The sequence below is a fragment of the Poecilia mexicana genome, unplaced genomic scaffold (genome assembly GCF_051168715.1).
Source record: "Poecilia mexicana isolate PSO_F unplaced genomic scaffold, ASM5116871v1 scaffold_19, whole genome shotgun sequence".
In the NCBI taxonomy this organism is placed as follows: Eukaryota; Metazoa; Chordata; class Actinopteri; order Cyprinodontiformes; family Poeciliidae; genus Poecilia; species Poecilia mexicana.
In genome coordinates this window covers 24,389,693-24,410,309 of record NW_028263388.1, presented here as the reverse complement: position 1 = coordinate 24,410,309, position 20,617 = coordinate 24,389,693, and the positions used below count along the sequence as shown (strand labels likewise).

General features: G+C 39.0%; 2 protein-coding genes across 3 annotated transcripts; one reads left to right on the top strand and one right to left on the bottom strand.

Moving 5' to 3' along the window:
* Nucleotides 1-280: 280 nt before the first annotated feature.
* On the top strand, nt 281-8,862 carry irf3 (interferon regulatory factor 3). 2 transcript variants are annotated; one of them, XM_088000964.1, is made up of 11 exons: nt 281-512; nt 3,044-3,210; nt 3,854-4,025; nt 4,110-4,177; nt 4,992-5,052; nt 5,128-5,193; nt 5,295-5,549; nt 6,136-6,226; nt 6,836-7,122; nt 7,201-7,319; nt 7,412-8,862. In XM_088000964.1, exons 2-11 carry the CDS (start codon nt 3,046-3,048, stop codon nt 7,523-7,525), a joined length of 1,398 nt encoding a protein of 465 aa, XP_087857090.1. In that variant the 5' UTR covers nt 281-512; nt 3,044-3,045; the 3' UTR covers nt 7,526-8,862. The 2 variants fall into 2 exon arrangements, with proteins under 2 accessions (XP_087857090.1, XP_014826696.2); XM_014971210.2 differs by having other exon boundaries at nt 5,125-5,193.
* Nucleotides 8,556-18,927, bottom strand: LOC106907698 (chaperone Ric-8A). Its single transcript, XM_014973524.2, has 13 exons — nt 18,838-18,927; nt 18,695-18,742; nt 17,809-17,826; nt 17,627-17,716; nt 15,842-16,440; nt 15,254-15,389; nt 13,352-13,540; nt 13,008-13,102; nt 11,872-12,022; nt 11,697-11,792; nt 9,704-9,848; nt 9,344-9,614; nt 8,556-8,989 (listed from the first exon to the last, which is right to left on the bottom strand). Exons 1-13 carry the CDS (start codon nt 18,925-18,927, stop codon nt 8,872-8,874), a joined length of 2,046 nt encoding a protein of 681 aa, XP_014829010.2. The 3' UTR covers nt 8,556-8,871.
* Nucleotides 18,928-20,617: the final 1,690 nt, after the last annotated feature.

The window sequence follows — 20,617 nt, the reverse complement described above, 5'->3', positions numbered from 1 at the left end:
AAGACTTGATAAAAGTAAGCTAACTAGATAAATATTTTACAGCTACATTTGAACGTAAAACAAATTTATACTAATTTACTCAATATCTAAAACCGCTTATACTTATGGGGAAGTGCTATATGTTATTGTGAAATAACACAATCTGACAAATGAATCACTTTAATACTGTTAAATCTTCGTACTTCAAAGTGCATAACGCTGGTACTCAGAAGTAGGCACCAGTCTCGTGAGTGTTTGTAGGCACGTCTTGCCCTGGCAAGCGTGGCTCGACGTGCTGACGTCACATCAGGAAAACGAAACAAACAGTCGGAGTTTCCCGAGAAGTGAGAAGCTCCGAAAGTCAGAAATCAGGAGGTGTCAGCTTTTAAGACAGCCGCATCTCGGATTGGAGGGCAGCTGGTCGCCGTCCCCCGCCGTGTCTCCACCTCTGAGCTGGTTTTTCTCTCTTCGAGTTCCGAAAACGACCGCTGGACCGACCTGAGCCGAACGAACCGAACCTGCATCACTAAAAGGTACGAGAGGATCAATTATTCTGTTATTGTGGCGAAAGATAAAGGTAGTACACATACGATACATTTAAAAAGACTGAATATTATTGAAAAGTTTATGTATGTCAGTAACTCTATTTGCAAAGTGAAGCAGATTTTACAGATTAAATACATACAGAATGATGTTGTCAAGCATTTATTTCTGTTCATTTTGATGTTTTTCTGCTAAGCACTACTGAAAACAGCATTTAACATTCTAATATTACAGCACAGCAAGAACATTTTAATATAGAAATTAGGCTTAATGAAAAGTGTGATTATCACCTGCTTATTGTTTTTTAATTTCTGCTAAACCTCATCAGAATGCATAAGATATCCTTATGCATTTTTCACTATTTACCATTATCAGATGTGCATATTTTAAGTATTTTAATTCTATATCAGCTTTATTTATTATCATAATACGTGATGCAACTATTACACTTTTGCTGACTTCAGTCAGTTTCCTCTTTCTTAGTTGTAATATTTACCAAATTTCTCAACTCTTTGTTTTTTTTCATGAAATTTCTGATATTTTAGAGGAAGTGGGGAGAAAAGCAGCTACATGGATTCACTTTCAAGACTTTATTTAAAGAAGGATTTAATATAACCTCTTCTTAATTTGTAACTTATTATAACCTTTATTTACCAAGGACAAATGCAGCATTAAACTATTTTATGAAATAAATGCTTGCGTGATTTTTAATATATTAAATTGACAATTTTCCATATATTAAGTATTATATGTATTCATGTACAAGCTAATAAAGTGTGTGAAAAAAATCTTGCATCAGGATTTATTATTAGAATATACAGTTCTGGAAAATATTAAGAGACCAATTAAAATAATCAGTTCTCTGATTTTACTGTTTATGTTTGAGTAAAAATGAATGTTGTCCTTTTATTCTATGAACTACTGACAACATGTCTCTGAAATGCCCCCCGAAAATTTAGTATTTATTTGCAGAAAATGAGAAACGGTGAATATAAAAAAGAGGCAGAGCCTCAAATAATGCAAAGAAAACAAGTTCATATTCATTTAGAAACAACAACACCAATGTTTAACTCAGAAATCAGTATTTGGTGGAAAACCCAGGAGGTTTTCAGTGGGCTCTTTGTTTTTTCCAGAGCAACCCAGTTAATATTTGCACTGCACTTTGCTTTGCTGCAATTTAATGTTAGTTTCTGTTTTCTGTTATTCTTGTAAAACACAATCGAGATCATGAAGTTTGTTAACAGAAATGAAACAGAAACCGTTTTATGCTTGTAATTTTTTGTATCAAACAAAACACTCAATATCAAATGTTTGTACTTGAGTTTTCTCTTATGTTATTTTTTTCCTGATATAAAATGCAACTCACTCTGACAATGAGAAAATATCAACAAATCCACCTTCGAAAATAATTTGTTGAAAAGATAATCGCATTTGACAATTTTTATATGTATATTTAACTTTTTAAAATGTTTATTTAGTAAAACATTATTTGCTATTTAAATATCAGACATATATCCATTTCCTTCTGATATTTTATGAAGGTCATGCTTTCAAATAAGAAAGGTGTTTATCGATGAGGAAAATTCAGAAATTGGCAACAAAAAGAAAGATTTGCCACTTTGCCCCAGGAACAGTGAGGAAGAGGAGGAGGAAGATGGTTATTGAGGTAAATAAATCTCAGGAACGACTAACGAACTTTGAACGCATCTCTACCAAGTCATGCGAGTTGCCAAGAATGTGCTTCTTCCTGTCATTAGATGACAAACTTATGCTAATGCGCTACTAGCTAATGTAGCTAATTTTAGCGCTTTAGCACTTTTACTAACTCTGAAAACACGTAGCACACATACCTTCCTCTAAATGAATCTCCCAGATAAATTCTGAAGCTTTAATTTACTTGGTAATCAACTGTTAAGTGCACATTTGTATTCATGCTCTTATTTTGAAGAGGATGAAGACTGTTTATACCGCAGTTCTATTTCCTCTCCATGTGTTTGCTCTTTTTGCCCTAATAAATTTAGTAACTTTAAAGCAAGAAACATAAAGGGACAACATAAACCACAGACACAGAAGCCATTTATATGTATGTAAATTAGCATTTCAAAATGAAATTGGTGCTCGAGGGTTGTAGTCTTTAAAAGAGATATACTTTAAATTGAAGGTAATGCTTTAGCATTTGCTTCCACTAAACTGTGTTGGTGTAGCGCTTTATCGTTAGCAGAACTAATGTTTATAATTAGTGTTCTAGGAATAGCACAACTAGCTTTTTAGTTAGCAGAGCCCACCACTGGTTGACGGTTAAAATCCGCTCTTATTGAGGGTGTTTTTAGGACCAGAATAGTTCAGGGATCACTTTAACATTGGATAAATTCCCTATAATCTGTGTGCGACTCACACAAGAAAAAATCTGGATGACTGTGGCACTTAGATTTCGAAGAAGATATGTGTTTTCTAAAAGTTTGATTTCAGATTCTGTAAAGCTGCCTGGTGTTGACAGCGTCTGTTTCTTTTGGTTTTACAGAAATGGCTCACTCAAAACCTCTGCTGATCCCATGGCTCAAGTCCAGCATCGACAGTAAGAGGTATCCAGGCGTCCATTGGACCAACCCTGAGCAAACCGAGTTCTGCATCCCATGGAAGCACGCGCTGAGGCAGGACTCCTCCAATGAGGATGTTCTCATCTTTAAGGTCATTAAAAACTAGTTATTTTCTCCTACTGTACGACCTTTACCAGTGCAAGCAGTTTTTCTTCAGAAGTCACCTAATCAGAAAATAGAGAGTAATTGTGTGTATTTTAATATATAAAACATCTTTTTTTATATCATCTCTACTGTAAAGCACAGTAGTGGCTGCGTGATGCTGTGGGGATGATTTTCTTTATCAAAAATCCTGTTGGTGGCTGTAAAACACTCCAACAAATTCATAAAAGGAGGCATAAAATAATACATTTCTGTCAGAAATTCACAGATTCAGTGAGTAAAAATGTGTTTATTACGTTAAATATTATCCACCTTATGCAAAACATCAATTAATTCATGGCAGTTGCATTATTAGGCCATGACAGTTGTATTTAAACTTAATTTTAAAATACAAACATGGAGTAGAGAAGCCAAAATTAGCTCAAATGCTGTCATTAGCATGTTGTTTTACACTAACATGCTAAGTAACATTAACTTAATTCATTCAGTGAGTTATTTTTAGAGATATAGTCCTTTCTCTGGCTCTCCATCAATTTGGCTGAAAATCATTGACTGCTTACCTTCCATCTTTGCTACAATGGAGATAAATGACAAGATGTAAAAATGTCTGTGTTTGGTTTCTCCCCCTGCAGGCCTGGGCGGAGGTGAGCGGGAACGGCCGGGCTCAGGGAGACCCCTCCATCTGGAAGAGGAACTTCCGCAGCGCCCTGAGAGCGAAGGGCTTCAAAATGGTGTCTGACAACAAGAACGACGCCGCCAACCCACATAAGGTCTACCGCTGGCCGGAGGAGTCGGCGTCAGGAGGTGAGGGGTCAAGATCCAAATGTTCCTGATGATTATAAAACTTAAAACTGTAACAATCTGTTTACTTTTCTTTACCATCAAAAGCCCGATCTTCCTCTAGATCCCAGGAGCAAGAAGACGCCAATGTTCTGAACGGCTACAGTCCCCAGGGGGTACGCAATGATGCAATGCGTGTGTGTGTGTGTGTGTGCGTGTGTGTGTGTGTGTTTTCCACCCCAACTTTATTTATGGACTTTGAATTTTAACACACAAGGACATAAGAGACCACAACATGGAAAGAAAAAGTGAAAAAAAAGTCAAATAATCATCACTAGATTGAAGTACGGATTGCTTGTATGTCATGTTGTTTTTTTGTAATAGTTAAAGTTATAAGAGTACATAAATTAATAAAGAATAAAATAAATACACAATCAGACATAAAACTAATTTCATTCATTTTATTTTATTCACTCAATAATAAATATGAACAGTTCATCTAATATAAATCGTGAATGAAAAGAAGCATAAACTCCATTCATATGAAAAGAAAATCAGCTTTCAGATCAGAAGATGTTCCAAATATACAAAACTTACACAAAAAAACATCAGCTCATTTAGTCCCATATAGCTTCATCATCATCATTTTCTCATTTCTTTTAAATGCAGAAAAATATTTATATTTTATCTCACTGTCAAAATAATCCTTTTAACTGAAATGCCTTTCTGAATTTGAAATTTTCAGTTTCTTTTAAGTTGTATTTCTCCACATCTGTTCTGCATAGTGTTTGCTAAAATTCTCTTTGTACATACATTTTAAATTATTGAATGCAAGACCTTAAATAATGACGTGAACATTTATATTTAGATTTTAAATGTTCGATTACCATCTCAGATTTCTGTTCATATCCTAGTTTTTCGTGATGCATGAATTAATGATTAGTTGCAGCAAAATGACTGAATTTATTGAGATATTTCTGTGATTTTTAGAGTGGGGTTGTGCCATTCTTTACTGGACCTATTTATAACCCAGAGGACATTCTGATCGCAGGTAAACAAGGAGCTTTTATTCTGATTCACCCATCACTGTCTGATTTTATTAAAGCACATTAGTCTCCGTCAGCAGAAAGCCCAGGCAGCCAGGATATCCTCCAGGAGTGCCTGAGAGGACTGAACATCAGCCCTGGAGCAGGTAGTCTCCTCATCTCTGCAGCAGAAAACAAACCAGCGGTACTTTCCCCGCAAAAAAAAAAAAAAAAAACACTTTCCCATTTTCACCCAACTTTTCCACAGAGGGCACCACAGGCTTTCAGCCTCCTACTGAGCAACAGCAGCTGCAGAATCAGCTCGTGATTGGTGCGCACCCGTTGCCCGGGCAACAGCAGGATCCAGTGATGTTTGAGGGTGCAGCCCGTGAAACTGGGTTGCCAGAGCAACCGGCACGTCCAGCGGGGGGGGGAGCGGCGGAGGGGGTGGGCTACGGCGACGGGCAGCAGGCAGCGCAGTTCCTAGAAACGGTGAACCAGACCAGAGATGGAGATCATTTCAGTGAGTCACTCACTCTCACAGGAAATATTCCTGAAAAAAAACGACACGAAGCAAGAAAAACGACCAGAAGTTTACATACATGCACATCATGGAGGTTTCTGGGGAAATTCAGCTTCCTGTTTCTGATAACAGAGTTTGTACAGGTGCCAGAAATCCTTAGAAATGCTTTAATTTCAATTAAAGTACTTGATTCTGTGCAAACTTCTTAATATTGAAACTGCACAGATTTGTAATAAAGTGCAACCTCTCTCTCTCTCTTTCTCTCTCTCTCTCTCTCTCTCTCTCTCTCTTTCTCTCTCTCTCTGTGTCGCTCTCCATATATATATTAATTAATTTTACATCAGAGTACATGATACATGTTACGGTACGTTACATTAGTGGAAAAACACAAAACAAATTAAACAAAGAAAAGGTATAACAAGGAAAGAAACAGTTTAGTAATTGTTTTTATATACTAACAACATAACTGAGATAATCCTAAGAATGTTTAGTTATTTATTTGGATTTAGACACAAAACAGTCAGAATTGTAATTGACTAATTTAGTTTATTTTTTTGCTGTAATTCTTCTCTTTGTGCGTCTCCAGAGACTCATTTCAGGGTGGCTGTGTTCTACAGAGGGGTGAAGGTTTCTGAGCAGGAGGTTCCCAACGAAGCTGGACTTCGCTTAGTTTACAGGTATCAAGAAGGAGACAATGTTTGAGTTGCTCAATGTTCCAACACGAATCAGGAAAACATGCAGGAAAATTTCAGCCAAACCTTGATTCATTCACTCAGAAATAACCCTTCATTTATAAAAGTCAGAATTCTGACTTTTAATCTCAGAAGATCAAAGGTCATCAGGCACTGCCCATCACCTAGCAACCGAAGTGGAGCTCCATTGCGTTTGGTCAGCTAGTTTTATCACTGTGTTTTTTAAAATGGCTGCTGGAAAAGACGAGTGTTTTGTTGTTGACTTAGCATCCAGAAACCACTTGCTGATTGTGCAGGAGGCTCTACTAAAGCTTTTCAAAGATGTATGGTCGTATAATGGTTCATCTGATTGCAGCTATTTTCACTTGTGAGTGTAAACGTTGACTTCAGGCCAGGAGCAACTTACTTGGATTTAAAGTGACAAGACGCTCTAAAACAACTAAAATAGGCAGAACTGAGCAGACTGAAATCTCCTCATCTAAGAATGATTTTGCATCACCCACAGATCTATGCTAACCTGTTCTCAGAAGCGCTACAGGTCACCTTTAAGGCTCTTCACCCCACTCTTCTTCTTCCGTCTCATCGTCACGTCAGGCCTGATCTAAACGATGCAGCTTTGGATCATGAGACGGGCCTCTGCATCGTCTCTCTGCCGCGCCCGGTTGGCATCCTGGATCAAATCCAAGCCTCTCTGACCCAAAGGATCCTGGACAGCCTGGGCAGCCTGGATGTGGGCATGTCGCAGCACGTGATCTACGGCCAGCGGCGCGGCGACGTCAAAGCCTACTGGAGCTTCTCCAAGTTTGACAGCAGCAGGCAGCCGCGCGAGATTTCTAAACTGAATCCTGAACCTCTTTACCAGGTGAAGGACTTCATCCGAGGTGCGTACGGAAACATCTGCCTTTAAGGGAGCCTGTGTGTGACTAGATATGCAGCATGTTACCTGTTATTTCCTGTAGGATTAATGGACTTTTTTGATGGGAAGGAATCCCCAGCGTCCTCCATGTTCTTCTGTCTCGGGGAAAAGTGGCCTGACCCGGAAAACAAGCCTTGGGAGAAAAAGCTCATCATGGTGGAGGTGAAGGGAGGCTTTCATTTTAAATGACTGAACGTAAATCCTTTCAGTTGTCAGGATCATGAGTTTGATTCGTCTCCTTTCTTCTCTCTCAGGTGGTTCCCACTTCAATGGAGCTTCTGAAGAACGCAGCTGTTGAGTGTGGCGCCTCCTCCCTGCGGTCTGTGGAACTGCAGATGTCACTCGAGGAAATGATGGATCTTTACTGATGAGTTTGTTCTTGTCCCTCTTTCAATGTGAGGACATCTCAGTTTATTATGTTTTTATTTGACCCCAAACAGATCCTGCAGAAATAATCACCACATTGTCGCTGCGTTAGCTGGGACTGAACAAAGTAATGCACTTACTTTGTGCATTACTTTGCACAAAGTAATACGAAGTAATGCACAAAGTTATTACTTTGTGCATTACTTTGTAATGCAACAAAGTATTACAATTTGTTTGTTTGAAAAACAAACAAATATGTTTGTTTTTCTCCTTTATCTTTGGATTTCAATACACAAAATGCATAATTTGTAAAACTTATTTGAGTTCCTTCAAAAATATGGAGGTTTAAAATAATTTCTTGCAATGAAAACATCCACCACAGATTCTAATTCACTCATAGGTGATTATATTGTCCTGATTATGATCTTATTTACTGCAGAAAATAAATGTTTTCATCTGAGTTTAGTCTTCATCTGGATCCATTTGTTCTTGTTTCTTGTTTTAATTTTTTAAACTACGGATTAACTGTTTTCCCTTTTCTTATGTCATTTCTTGTTTCACATCTGCATTTATTAAATGCCATGTTCTTCTATTTTTCCCATTTTGAATTGTCATATGATGTTTCAACATGATGGAAACAGGATGTCATGAATAACTAATAAAAAATTGACAGATTGTCTTTTCAACCCATAAGAACGGATTAGAAAATGCTTCATTACTGTCCATTTGAATTTACTGTGAAATTTAACTAATTTAGGCTTCAGGCCACTTGGGGGCGGCACATTTCTAATATTAGCCTTGCTGTGTGCTGAATATGCATCAACAGGCAACAGTGGTACATTTGACGATTGTTCTTTTATTTCAATGTGGGATTGTCTCAAAATGTGAATTTGTCTCAATGTGTTTTCAAAACATGCTGCAGTTTTATATTCATCTGTGCTCCATGATGTCCTGTTACATTAAATAATTGCTGCAAGCTGTAAACTTCATCTCATGTTTGTAATCTTGGCTGATCAAGAAATACTGGATAACTTTAGAAAGTGCCATCTTTTTAATACACAGAGAACAAACTGCAATAAAACACTGATGTCATAATCACAACGAAACTGATTTCTTCTCAGGAACTAGAACACAAATAAGAAGTGAAATCTGAAGTCAGACCAATGTGAAAGGTGCTCTACATCTTGTTTCTTTAAATCCTCTTTATCCATCCGTCACTGACAAACAATTTCATCTTTTGTCCTCTGTTGTTCCAAACAGAGCATCCCATTCCTGTACCGACCAAACTGGAGAAATTAAATGTTTACAAAACCAAATCAATAAAGTGGATTCATGAGGTTGTCGTGTTTCAGTCGTCTTTGTCTGATTCTGCCTCGTTTTCCGACTCGGACTTTGCTTCCTCCAGACCCGCCATCGGGACCAGCTTCCCCTCTTCATCCACTCCCATCGGCTGGATGATGTTTTCTCTGCAAACAGCAGATCAACACGCGGATCAATCATGTAGAGGAAATGGCGGTTATGCTTTGTTTTCTGTCAGGAGATGAAAAAGCTTCACAGCCCAAAGAGCTTGAGATCAATTAAATTTGTCAAGCTTTATAAAGCGCCATTTACTAAAAAATACGATATAAATGTGTTTCTTTTATTGTGAAAAAAAAGCAGGATTTTATTTCTAGTTTTAGATTTTAGAGAATAAATATGTTTTCTTGAGTGATACATTTACCATTTAAGGAAAATAAAGAGATAATTTGCAACCCAACGACAGAAACGTGACTGAGAATGTAGCAGTTCTGTCATTCTGACGCTAAAGTTGTTTTTCCTACTTGGACAGCTTGTTGAAGAGCATGATGAGCCTCTTGGCCTCCTCCTCCTTCTCCTCCTCCGTCATGCCCTCCATCGGGTTCGACTGCTCCGCCTCCACCCGCCCCGTCACCGGGTTGATGCGGTCCTTCATCTGCCGGTACTCCTCGGTGTCCGAGTCCGAGTCGCTGGAGTACTGGGCGTCGGAGACGGCTCTCTGGCCGCCCAGCAGCCCCCTGGTGGCCAGCAGCCCTGCCGCGTTGCCGTAGCCAGTGTACTTCACAAAACGCCGCACTGAAACCAAAGAGGAGCAGCAGACTCTCTAAAAACTGTATTAATTTTTTCTTTAGGACAAGACTTTTCAGATCCAAACAAAGGTTTACCGTTCTCCTTGCAGAGGACAAACAGGAGGTCGGCGGCGCAGTGTTTGAGGTCGGTGTCCAGGTGAGTCATGAGACGAACCAGGCGACTCTTCACAGTGTCCCCATCCTCCGGTCTGTGTGACACATCCCTCAGAGGAGGGAGGATCTGACGGCAGGAAAACACAGAAAGGTTCAAATACAGACACAGAATCAATGGATCTCAACTTCAAAGTGGAAACAAAAGCAAAGTATTGGCAAAGACACATGGGAGAGGAAGTCAGGACCATGAAACTCTTGTTTTTCCAGTTTTTCTTCAATCAAAGGTGGTGAAAGAAAAACACAAAACCATCATATCTATCATTGTAAAGCAAACAGTACAAAGTAGTAAGTTTTTTTTTTTTTACCAAAGTCCTAACTTGCACTTTTACGTGTTTTCTTCATAATCCATTACAATTATTGCTGTTTTTAGTTGTTTTATGTATTTATATTGGCTATTTAAAATATTTTCCAGTTCCAGTATTAACTGTTGTTTAGAAACTAAAGTTTTTCTGATCTTTTGGAGGGTCTACTTACATTAATATGCCACTATTATTATTATTATTATTATTATTATTATTATTATTATTATTGTTGTTGTTGTTGTATTAGCTGGAAAAGGTCTCAAAATTACAATATTATTATTGTTTATCTCAATTTCTGCACTGCAAAAACCAAATAATTTTAGTTTAGTTTCTAGTGCAAATATCTTAGTACATCTGAATTAAGACAAAACTAACTTAAAAGTCATTTTTAGTAAGATCTAGAGCAGTGTTTCTCAACCTTTTTAGCCATCATCCAGGTCCCTCACTGCCCCCACCAAAGAATTTGCAGGCTACTTTACACTGACTATTATTTTATCATTAATATTACTATCACTATTGTAGATGTTTAGATTTTTATGCTTGTTTCTGTATTTATCATCAAAAATAATTTCCCAGAGAACAAAGAAGCCATGGGAATAGAAATTATTTTCACAGGCGTCTATGAAAAATGCAATGAACATTCAAGTTAAAATCTGTAGGCCGAACAGCAGCCAATCAATGGAAAAAACGCTCTCTATCGTGATATCACCATGGAGGGATTTCTTTATTTAAATGGGTTCATTTTTCAGAGGGATACAAAATGAGGGTCTCGTGATTTTAGTAATTACATGTTTATAAGAGCGATTTTCTGTTGTCCTTCATGGAAGCGGGCAGCATCCAGACGGAAATAAAACACTTTTTAATATAAGTTGCTGCTTAACATGATCACAGAACTGCCAAAACATATGTACAAAAATACCAGACAAAGTGAATCACAGCAACGTCATCAGCCGGTGTAACGCTGAACTGATGCGGTGAAGCTACTAGTAGCAGGAGCGGAGCTGCGCCAAAAGCTACAAACACTGAAGAGAAGAAGAAGAGCTGCCATCGATACAGTTGCAGCCAAGCATGATTTAATGTAACACAATACAGTTTTACCAAGTTGCTCAAAGTCTAAACTGGCATTGTTGTGCATATAAGGTGTAAAGTTTACCTTCGATCAAACGCCCCCCAAAGGAATCCCAGCCCCCAAAAGGAATTTGTAAAAATGTCCGCCAGCGCCCCCTGCCGTCCTCTGAACGCCCGCTGGGGGGCGGTACCGCCCACGTTGAGAACCGCTAATCTAGAGGCTTGTCTTAAGTAAATTAGTCCTTAACATTAATGCAAAAGTTCTGGTTTCAGTAGCAGATTATTTAACTAGTAAGACATTTTTTTCCATGTTAAGTCAATTTCTCTGCCAATAGAACGAGCAATTTTTCATCAATATTAAGGAATTGTTTACTCAAAACAAACATATATTGCTGGAAAGTTGCTTCCAAGTTAGTTTCTCTTATTCCAAGTGTGCTAAGATATTTGCACTAGAAACTAAACCAAAATTACTTGGTAAGATTTTGTGTTTTTGCAGGGTGGGGCAATTAGCATGTTAGTGTGAGTCGATTTTCATGTGACGTTACATGTTTCCTGATGTACAGGCGTGTTTCTCTGTGCGCCCTGCAGCTCTCTGTCAGCAGGTTGAGGATCGGCGTCAGTTTCTCTTTGACTCGATCTCCCTGAGAAGAACAGAGACAGTTGATTGCATGTTCACAAGAAAGAAAACAAACTTTAAAACGGGAACGCTCCCTCCCTCACCGCCTCCAGGCGCCTCTCCATGAAGGTCAGCAGCGTGTGGACGCAGTCCATGTTGACCCCCAGACTCTGCTTGGATTCGGGCTCCAGCGGCACCGTGAGCAGCACATTGAGACACTGCAGAGGAAGCGCCGTCAGCAGGTTCACTGTGTGACTGCAACGACAGAGTGAAGCACAAGGCTTATTAAACCAGGAGTTTCTTTTTGTTGATCCGTTTCTGAATAAACTGACAGAAAAGTGAGATTCAGCTCTCAAAGTCGGCCTTTAAAAACCTCCACGACGTTTGAACTAATTTTTTCAAGTTATAATAAAAACAAAACAATGCAAAGTGAAGCAATATATATTTAAGTGGAGGAAAAATGATGATATGGCTTTCCACGTTTCTAATTAACCGAGCTTAATAACTTTGATAAAAAGTAATAAAGAACCAACTAATTTGTTTAAATAAAAATATATTAACAAATGCAGGTTTTAACAGTTTGATGGATTTTTTTTGATGGAATAAAAAAACATTATAGCACAAAGTATCTACAAAACAATGACTCTAAGACAACTAGCAAAACTTGTAGGTAATTTTTATGTCATAGGGTGGAAACTATGAAAGTTTTGTGTCCAAACAAGAATTTTAACTTCAATTTCAAGCGCACAAATATTAGTAACAAATATATAAACTTTAGAGGAAACAAATTATTTTTATAGCATTTTCCACAAATATCAACACAATGTTTCTTACCACATCATTGCAAAGATTTTTTTCATCTTTCTTTGTTTTAAAACCATTAAAAACAAAAAGTTAAAATAAAAATATGGTTCTTTAAATGCAAGAAAATATTTTCCGTCAAAGATATTTATCAAAAATTATGCAAAACGTTGCATATTATGTAATGTGAGATAAATCTGGAAATTGTTGTATACTTTTAACTATATGTATTTAGTTAAAAAAAATGTTTTAACAATAAACGTGCTATGCTATTTCTGATAATTAGTAACTGTTTAGAAAGCATTTGTCAGATCATTTTAGATACAAACTTTCTCTCACCAAACTTGTTCATATCTGTGCTGTACATAAAAACGTCCGTCCTATTTTATTTATTTGTTCATTTATTTATTTTGGGAGCAGCTGGGACATTTCTCCTCACCCCTGCAGCTCGTCCGTGTCCTCAGGCAGCAAACACTTCCTCATCAAGCAGAGGCGCAGAATGGCCACTAGGTGTCGGTAAAGAGTCGCGTCGTCCTGCACGGACAACCCAACAACTCATTTCTCTCTCTCTCTAGAAACAAACTTTTACGTGTAAGATGCAACTGAAAGGTAAAAAGTTGCAATATCTTGATTAAAAAATAATTAAAAGTAAACCATAAAAACAGAACAAAAATCTGACCACAGATATATATAATCATAATATATCTGCAGAGCTTTAAAATATTCCCAAAAAAGCCTTAAATACACACTTCCCCCTTCCTTTTAACCCGCACAGTGTCTGACCTCGCTTGGCTCCTGCTTGTGGGTGCTGTAGGTGATGTTGAAGAGGATTTTGAGGATCTCCACGATGCGCTGCGAGGCTTCCAGAGAGATGGGTGGTGCTGCGGGCTCCAGCACACACTCGTACTGCTCCTTCCACTGCACCTCCAGGCAGCTCTCCAGGGCTGCTGTGAGGATGGGAACGCCTCCCTCCTGGAGGAGGAAAATGGAGAGAGAGTGAGGAACCCTGAAGGAGGTTAGCTAAACCTGAACGTCTCACAGAGTAAACCTGTTCATTTACCATTCAGAGGTGCATTCACAGTTTTCTCTGCATTTATGTAATATAAATAAAAGTTGAAATTGTTTGCCACTGTCATCCTTAAGTTCTTGTTCAGTAATAAACCTTTAAATTTCCCATTTTTGTTTTCTCTTTAAACTGTTTGTCACAATTTTTAATAGACACAAATGTTAAATAACTATGAGATACTGAAAGCTGACGTTCTGGAAAAAAGAGCAAAAGTACAGACTCAGTGCAAAATTTTTGAGAATTTTACAGCCATAAAATAAAATAAAAAATACCAGGTGGCCCAGTTACAATTATGGTCATAAGAGGTTAAAGTAACTAACTTTCTTTGATCAAATTTAAATACATGGCGCAATGTTGGCTTTCTTTGGTAGTCTTAACCTGACAATCACCTCATGGATCCTCAATAGGAGGAAACGCCTAAGATTTCTTTTAACGAATTTAAATAATTGGTGCAGTGTTGGCTTTGTTAGGAAGTCTTCCTGTTAAACGGAAATTACTCCTCTCCACTGTCACCATTTGAATCCTCAGTATGAGGCATTGCTTCCGGTTGTCTTTAACCAATTTGCATAATTTGGGCAGTTTTAGAAAAACACATAAATGTAGGTGGCCTCATTCATTTTCACAGCAACAAGAACAAATCTTGGTTTCGCTGCACACAAGAAAAACACATATTGACTGGTCTGGTGTTTTCTCCTCCAACAGAACCAACACATTGACAGCTGCCAGATCTAACTCTAGACTGCCACCTTCAGGCCTCTCCTGATCAGTTAGTAACAGTGTCTGGTTTTATTTTTCCCCTCCGTGGGCTGGAGGGGTTTGAGTGAGGTCCTCGGAGCTGTCAGGGGCTCCATGAATCTGGGTGGGGTCTGCAGCTCCTAGGGGAGGGATCGGACCCAGAGCAGCCTGAAGACTACTTAGAAATAGAGACAGAAGTCAGGGTTTCCCCAGGGTCTTAAAAGCTTGGCGGGCCACAGGGTTTGCGTTCCCCCTGCAGGCTAAACTGGGAAGTTCTCATGTCCACTGTCACAAGAATCCTCAATACGAGGCATTGCTTAAGGTTACTTTTTACCAATTTGCATAATTTGTGAAGTTTTAGAAAAACACAGTAGACTAAATAAACATAGGTGGCCTGATCTTTTTTCACAGCAACCACAACAGATCTTGGATTCACTGCATGCATGAGACATGTTGAGCTACATAAATGTAGTGGGTTTGATCTTCGTGACAGCAAGAAAAACAGATCTTCAGTTTCTCCATGCAGGAAAAAGTCTCGTCTGGTCGAACTTCCGGCCTGCTGATTTTCTTCTGGTCTTGTTTTGGTCGTTTTGTATCTTCAAGGACACAAAATGACTTGAGTTGTTTATAAATGTGGCTTGACAGCTGTTTGAATAAGGTTTCCAGTAACAAAAAATCATCTTATGATCAATTAAATGCGCTGATACGTCATTGTGCTGCCAAACACATAACGCTGAGTGGAGCGGCCGACCGCTCCAAGATGGCCGCCCTAAATCTCGTCAGCAACAACAGGTGAGAGCGGTCCATGAGGCGTCTGTTCTGATGTCTGTGGTTTTGTTTGACATACTCCGCGTCTTCGGGTGCTTTTACATAAACGGATGTACCTGTTTGAGCTGAATGCTGAGTTCGGGTCTCAGGGCGGTGATGAGGAACATGAGGCGAAGCTCGTAAAACTGAACACTGGAGGGAGACGACCAGCTTACACTGGAGGAAAGACACTCAATGAGGCCGCTCAGAAGCCTGAAACCATAAGCGGGAAAACGTTTAATTACATCTCTGGTAGATTTAAAACTGTCAGTGTTTAATTAACACCCCTGGTTGTTGGTTGTTTTTTTTTTCCTGCAAGTGTTTTATTTTTCTGTACACCTCTTGTACACTTGCCACTTGCTCAGTAAAGTTTTATTTTTAAAAAACCGTAGAGAGGAAGATGAACTGTCATAAATACTTTTAAACAGCTGATAATCAAAACCTCAACACAGATGTCCAACTTTATCCAATTGAAAGTTTAGACTTTGTAAATATAAATGTAGGGGAAGGAAAGTGCGCTGAATGAAACATTAGCGCTACTATTAGCGGACATTCGCCCAGTGTGCATGATGAATTAATGAGATGCTATGAAACTTTTCGTCTTGTTTTTGAGATGGCGGTTGTATATAAATAATTTTCGTTTTTGAAGTTAGCGTTGGACCCACCTGAGCGCGCTGAACCTCTCCTGAGCCCAGGTGCTGTTGTACACCACGTTGCACAGAACCTTCATGGCCTCCTTCCTCAGCGCCTCCTCCCCCTGCTCCTCCTCCTCCACCTCTCCTTCCCCCTCCATCTTGCTCTCTCTGCGGTCTCTCCTTCCCCGCTCCAGCGCCTTCTGATGGATGCTCCCTCTGTGCATTTCATTGATGCTGGTCCTGTGGCTGCCGAACCAGCTGTTGCTGTCCAGGTCGCCGCCGCTGTTGACGCTCCTGGAGTCCTCGTCCACTGCAGGAAACTCCTCAGTGGGGTCCAGGGCCTCGCCCTCGCCGCCGTCCTCTTCTGTGCAGCCCTGCAGCAGTTTGGCCTCGGCGAGGGAGGCCATGATGTTGTCGTAGAAATCAGAGTCGGGGTCGTTGCCTTCCTCGCTGGCGTCGTTTGTGGTCAGGCCAGCCAACTTGGCCAAAGTCAGCAGAGTGCCGTCAGTCACCAGATGGCCCAGGATCTTTTTGTCCCTGGTCAGGATCCTTAGTGAGTGCAGAGAGACTCTCAGCAGACTGCGCTTCACTCCTGACCTCATGAACCTCACAATGACGACGGCTAGATTCTGAGGAGGGAGACAGAAAAACATCAACAGGGCCAGGAATCGGAAACATTTGTTAACAGAGATGGAAACTTCAAAATATTGGACAAACTTGACATCCTGATACAAGAACCACTGCAGCACAGGTGTCAAACTGAAGGTCTGGGGGCCAAATCTGGCCCGCCGTAGCAGTTTTCTTTTGCAAATCTACAAAAGTCATGCAAAATTCACACAAAATCAAAATTTTTTTTTATAGATTTAATGCAAATTTTTCTCCAAATTGGCCAAAATCTTTGGGTTTAAGTGACTGCTGCATCAGCCTCACTTGATGTCAAGTTGTAGTCTGTGATAGTTACGGCGATTAACAAAAGTCACATTTAGCATCATAAATGAGCACAAATATCATAAAACTTCCTTACAAACATTTCTAAATTAGTACCACAAAATCTGTGATTTTGATTGCAAAAATACACAAAAACAATCATAAAATCCTGGAGAGACGTTCAATATAATTTAATTTTAAGAAACAGTTATTTATTGATATTTTAACAGTTTATGGGTTTTATCAATAGATTCTGGCACAGCCGGCCCTTGATTTGGCCCAAAATGAAAATGAGTTTGACTCTCCGGCACCAGAGGCATGACTGCTGTACGCCAGACAGTCTTTATTCATCTGTTCTGCAGCCACAAAGTGGCTCTTAAAGACTCTAAAACTTAAAAAGAACCAGTTGATGTTTTAAAATGCAAATATAATAACAAAAGCAGGTTTTTAACAATTAAAAAAAATAATTCTGCTCTTAATTTAACAAAAAATGACAGAAAAACTACCAGTAATGTTTTAAAAATTAGTTTACAATCTATGTGCTTTTTAAAATATATATATGTATCCTCTTTTATCTTTATTCTAAGTCCTAAAAATATAAATACAATTTAGTTTTTTTTTTTAAATGTTGTGACACAGCTGGGTGATACAAAATCATTTAAAAATGTATTTTTAAATAAAAAAAAATAATTCAATAACTGTAAAAAAGTTTTTATCTTTTTCTATTTTTTAAATATAAAATATATAAAAAAATATTTTGCACTTGACATTGTGGATTTCTTAACAATAGACTGTATGCAATAATGAAAACTTTTTTTTAGAAATCTTTTTTAGGTGTTTGACATAAATAGTCCATAAATGTGTTTGGTGCTGCTCATCAGATGTTACCTGTCTGAGGATCAGGCCTCGATCTTCCTGCTCAAAGTCGTCAATGTCGGAGTCAGAATCAGCAAAGTCCCTCACTTTATTCTTCCTGAACTGATAAAACAGTGGAAAGAATAAATAAAACACATTTTTCCAACTTTTAGTTTCCACAAAACTGCAGGAATTAAACTTTGGCAGAACTTTACCTCCTCTAGTTTTCTTTGCTGGAGAATCAAATAATCAATTTTTACAGGCAGCAACAGAGGAAAGGAGAAAATATATCAAAAAAGAACAGCAAAGAATGTCCTCTAAAATATCTTATAAAAGCTAAATTATACTTTAACATGAAAAGTAGGTGGCTGCCAGAAACCAGGGACTAAACATTTACAATCTAAAAGCAACAAAGTAAAAAAACAAGCTTTTATTAGCAGTGACTGTAAAAATAACAGTTAAAACTGGAGCTCTATTTCTGGTCTATAGATAAGGGAGAGTCAGCTATGCAGCACAGCTTCCTGGTGCAGGATGCTAGAAAAGTAGCAAAATATTGCACAGGTGAAAAATGGCAACCTATGTAGTTGAAAAGTATAATCAAGATGCTTAAAAGTGCGGGGGATTTGTTGATTTTCCACTGGAGGGACTGATTGATAGAATTTGGTAGTAAACAAATGAAAACGGCATTAATTTGATTTATAACAATGTTTAAGCACATGTAGTGTTTAGTCTAGAATCTAGAGGGCCACATAAAAAGCTACGGCGGGCTGGATTTGGCCCACGAGCCTCGAGTTTGAAACACGTGACTTGAATGTGAATACTTTTGACACCTCTGCTTAAAACACATTATTTTCAGGACCTGAACCTAAACTGAAATCCCTGAAAACTCCTTTTTAATCCAACAGGTCTGCAGTGGCTGCATCTGAACTCAATCTGCCTGAGCAGGCAGAGGATCAGGAACGACTGATGCAGCAGAATTACTAATCACAGCCAGACTGTGGGGTGGAGGCGGGGGAGCGAGGACGGCGTGGAGGTGGAGGTGGAGAGCGATTAACTGAAGGATGTGAGCCGAAACTTTCTCCAGGCGCAGCAGGAACTCACCCTCCTCCTCTCCCGCTCATCTGCATCAAAGAAGAAGCACTGGGCGTACTGCAGATCAACACAGTCACACAATAAAAATAAAGGCTTTTTTATCAGAAATCACTCATGCATGAGGAATCGGCGGCCCTCTGTGGCGGCGTTACCTCTTTGTTGAACTGCTGCAGCTGCATCTGAACGCCGTCCTCGTCCCCCTGCTTGATGCACTGGATAATCCCCTCCATGTCCACGTCCATGCTTCCTGCGCAGGCACACACACGCACACACACACACACACACGGATGGACCATAACTGAATTAAACTTACACAACAGTAAACAGGGATGGCAACATGAAAAGCAACTGACTAGATTTTACCTGCTTTTTGGATCAAATGAGGAACTAGAAAAGCAAGAAATATGAGAAAATAAGAGAAACCTACTTAAATATTGATTTATACAAGTGATTTTTCACCTTTTTTGATCAGTTTGTGCAAATTTAATAGATGAATGCAAACATAAAACTCCATCCATTCACTATCTATATGCACTTATCCTTGCAGAGTCTTTATCAATAATTAAACACTGTGGACGGGTTCAATTCATCACACATGGACACACTCAGCTAAAACCAATTACACTGCAAAACACTAAATCTTACATAGTATTTTTGTCCTAATTTTTAGTGAGTACACTTTAAATAAAACAAGTAACATTTCAGCAAGAAACAGGTTCTTGTTTTAAGTCAGTAATTCCTTAATATTGAAGAAAAAGTTCTAATTATAAGTGAAATAATCTGCCAGTGTAATATAATAACTTATAATTATAACCAAATATACTTGGTAGGATTTTGTGGTTTAACCTAGCAGTCATGTTTGTGGATTGTGTGAGGGATCCAGAGTACCCAGAGAGAACTCATGCATGCACGGGGAGAACATGCAAACTCCATGCAGGAAGACTAGAGGCTGGGATTCAAACCCAGAACCTTCTGCAAGGCAGCATTGCTCCCAATCTGTCACTCCTGTGATATTCCAGATTAAATCTCTGAGCCAACCTACCGTCCGCAGCTTCCAGGTGAGGAAGATCACCTCAGATCTCAGAGTTCGGGTCGATCGCAGCTCCTTCAGCGTTCCACGTCTCTGCAGTTTGCTTCAGATTCCAGTCCCTGTCATGCAGCCTGCCTGCCTCTCCGTGTTTCTCTCTCTCTTTAATCCAAGGGAGATGCAGGAGCCGCCGAGTGTTTATGGTTATAATCCACTAATGGACTCTAAGCTTATATCTCCCTGTGTTGACCTTTCAACCTGTTGGAGGTTTCCCATGTGTGTGCCGCTCTGCAGCGGCAGAAACAGCCATTAAAACTTCCTTCTTTCTTCAGCTGAGCTTTTCTATATGTTATAAAACCAAACTGGATCTAAATGTGGCTGAGAAAAACGACTGAATAAAACATCAGCTGCTGCTGTCAGCGTGTCTGACTGCTTCCCTCATAATTAAAGGGAAAAACGAACCTTTGTGAGGATTTCTGCCAAATCAAAAGGTTGGAGACGAAGTGTGTGTGACAGGATTTTATTTTAACAGTACAGTGGATGTGACGTTTGTCAAAATTTGTTTATTTGTTCTCCGAAGTTGTTTTGTTTAGTCAACAAGTTGTTTCTCCAGACTTTTATTGTCGGTTTATTAAGTTCCGTTACGCTGCTCTTGACGGTTGGTGGTTACCATAGCAACCAGTATCTGACAGCTCCGCCCCCTTTTCCTGTTGCCGTTGGTAACTGTGGCACTATTAGGATTAACTCTGTTTTCTTTACAATTATTGCATTTTAACATGTATTTTTAGACAGAATTGATCTAACAGTGTTTCGTGAGTAAGTTTGCTATGTTTTGTATACGTTTTTAACTGTTATCATTATTAATGTGTTATCGTTAGCCTCTGCTAACTGCTGTTAGCTGCTCA

Coding starts and splice junctions, on each gene's coding strand:
- irf3 (XM_014971210.2), top strand. CDS start 3,046: ATGGCTCACTCAAAACCTCTGCTGATCCCATGGCTCAAGTCCAGCATC. Junction 3,211..3,853: donor AGGATGTTCTCATCTTTAAG/GTCATTAAAAAC, acceptor CTCCCCCTGCAG/GCCTGGGCGGAGGTGAGCGG. Junction 7,123..7,200: donor GGTGAAGGACTTCATCCGAG/GTGCGTACGGAA, acceptor TATTTCCTGTAG/GATTAATGGACTTTTTTGAT.
- LOC106907698 (XM_014973524.2), bottom strand. CDS start 18,927: ATGGACGTGGACATGGAGGGGATTATCCAGTGCATCAAGCAGGGGGAC. Junction 18,743..18,837: donor TGCAGCAGTTCAACAAAGAG/GTAACGCCGCCA, acceptor GTTGATCTGCAG/TACGCCCAGTGCTTCTTCTT. Junction 16,441..17,626: donor GAGGCCTGATCCTCAGACAG/GTAACATCTGAT, acceptor CTCCCTCCTCAG/AATCTAGCCGTCGTCATTGT.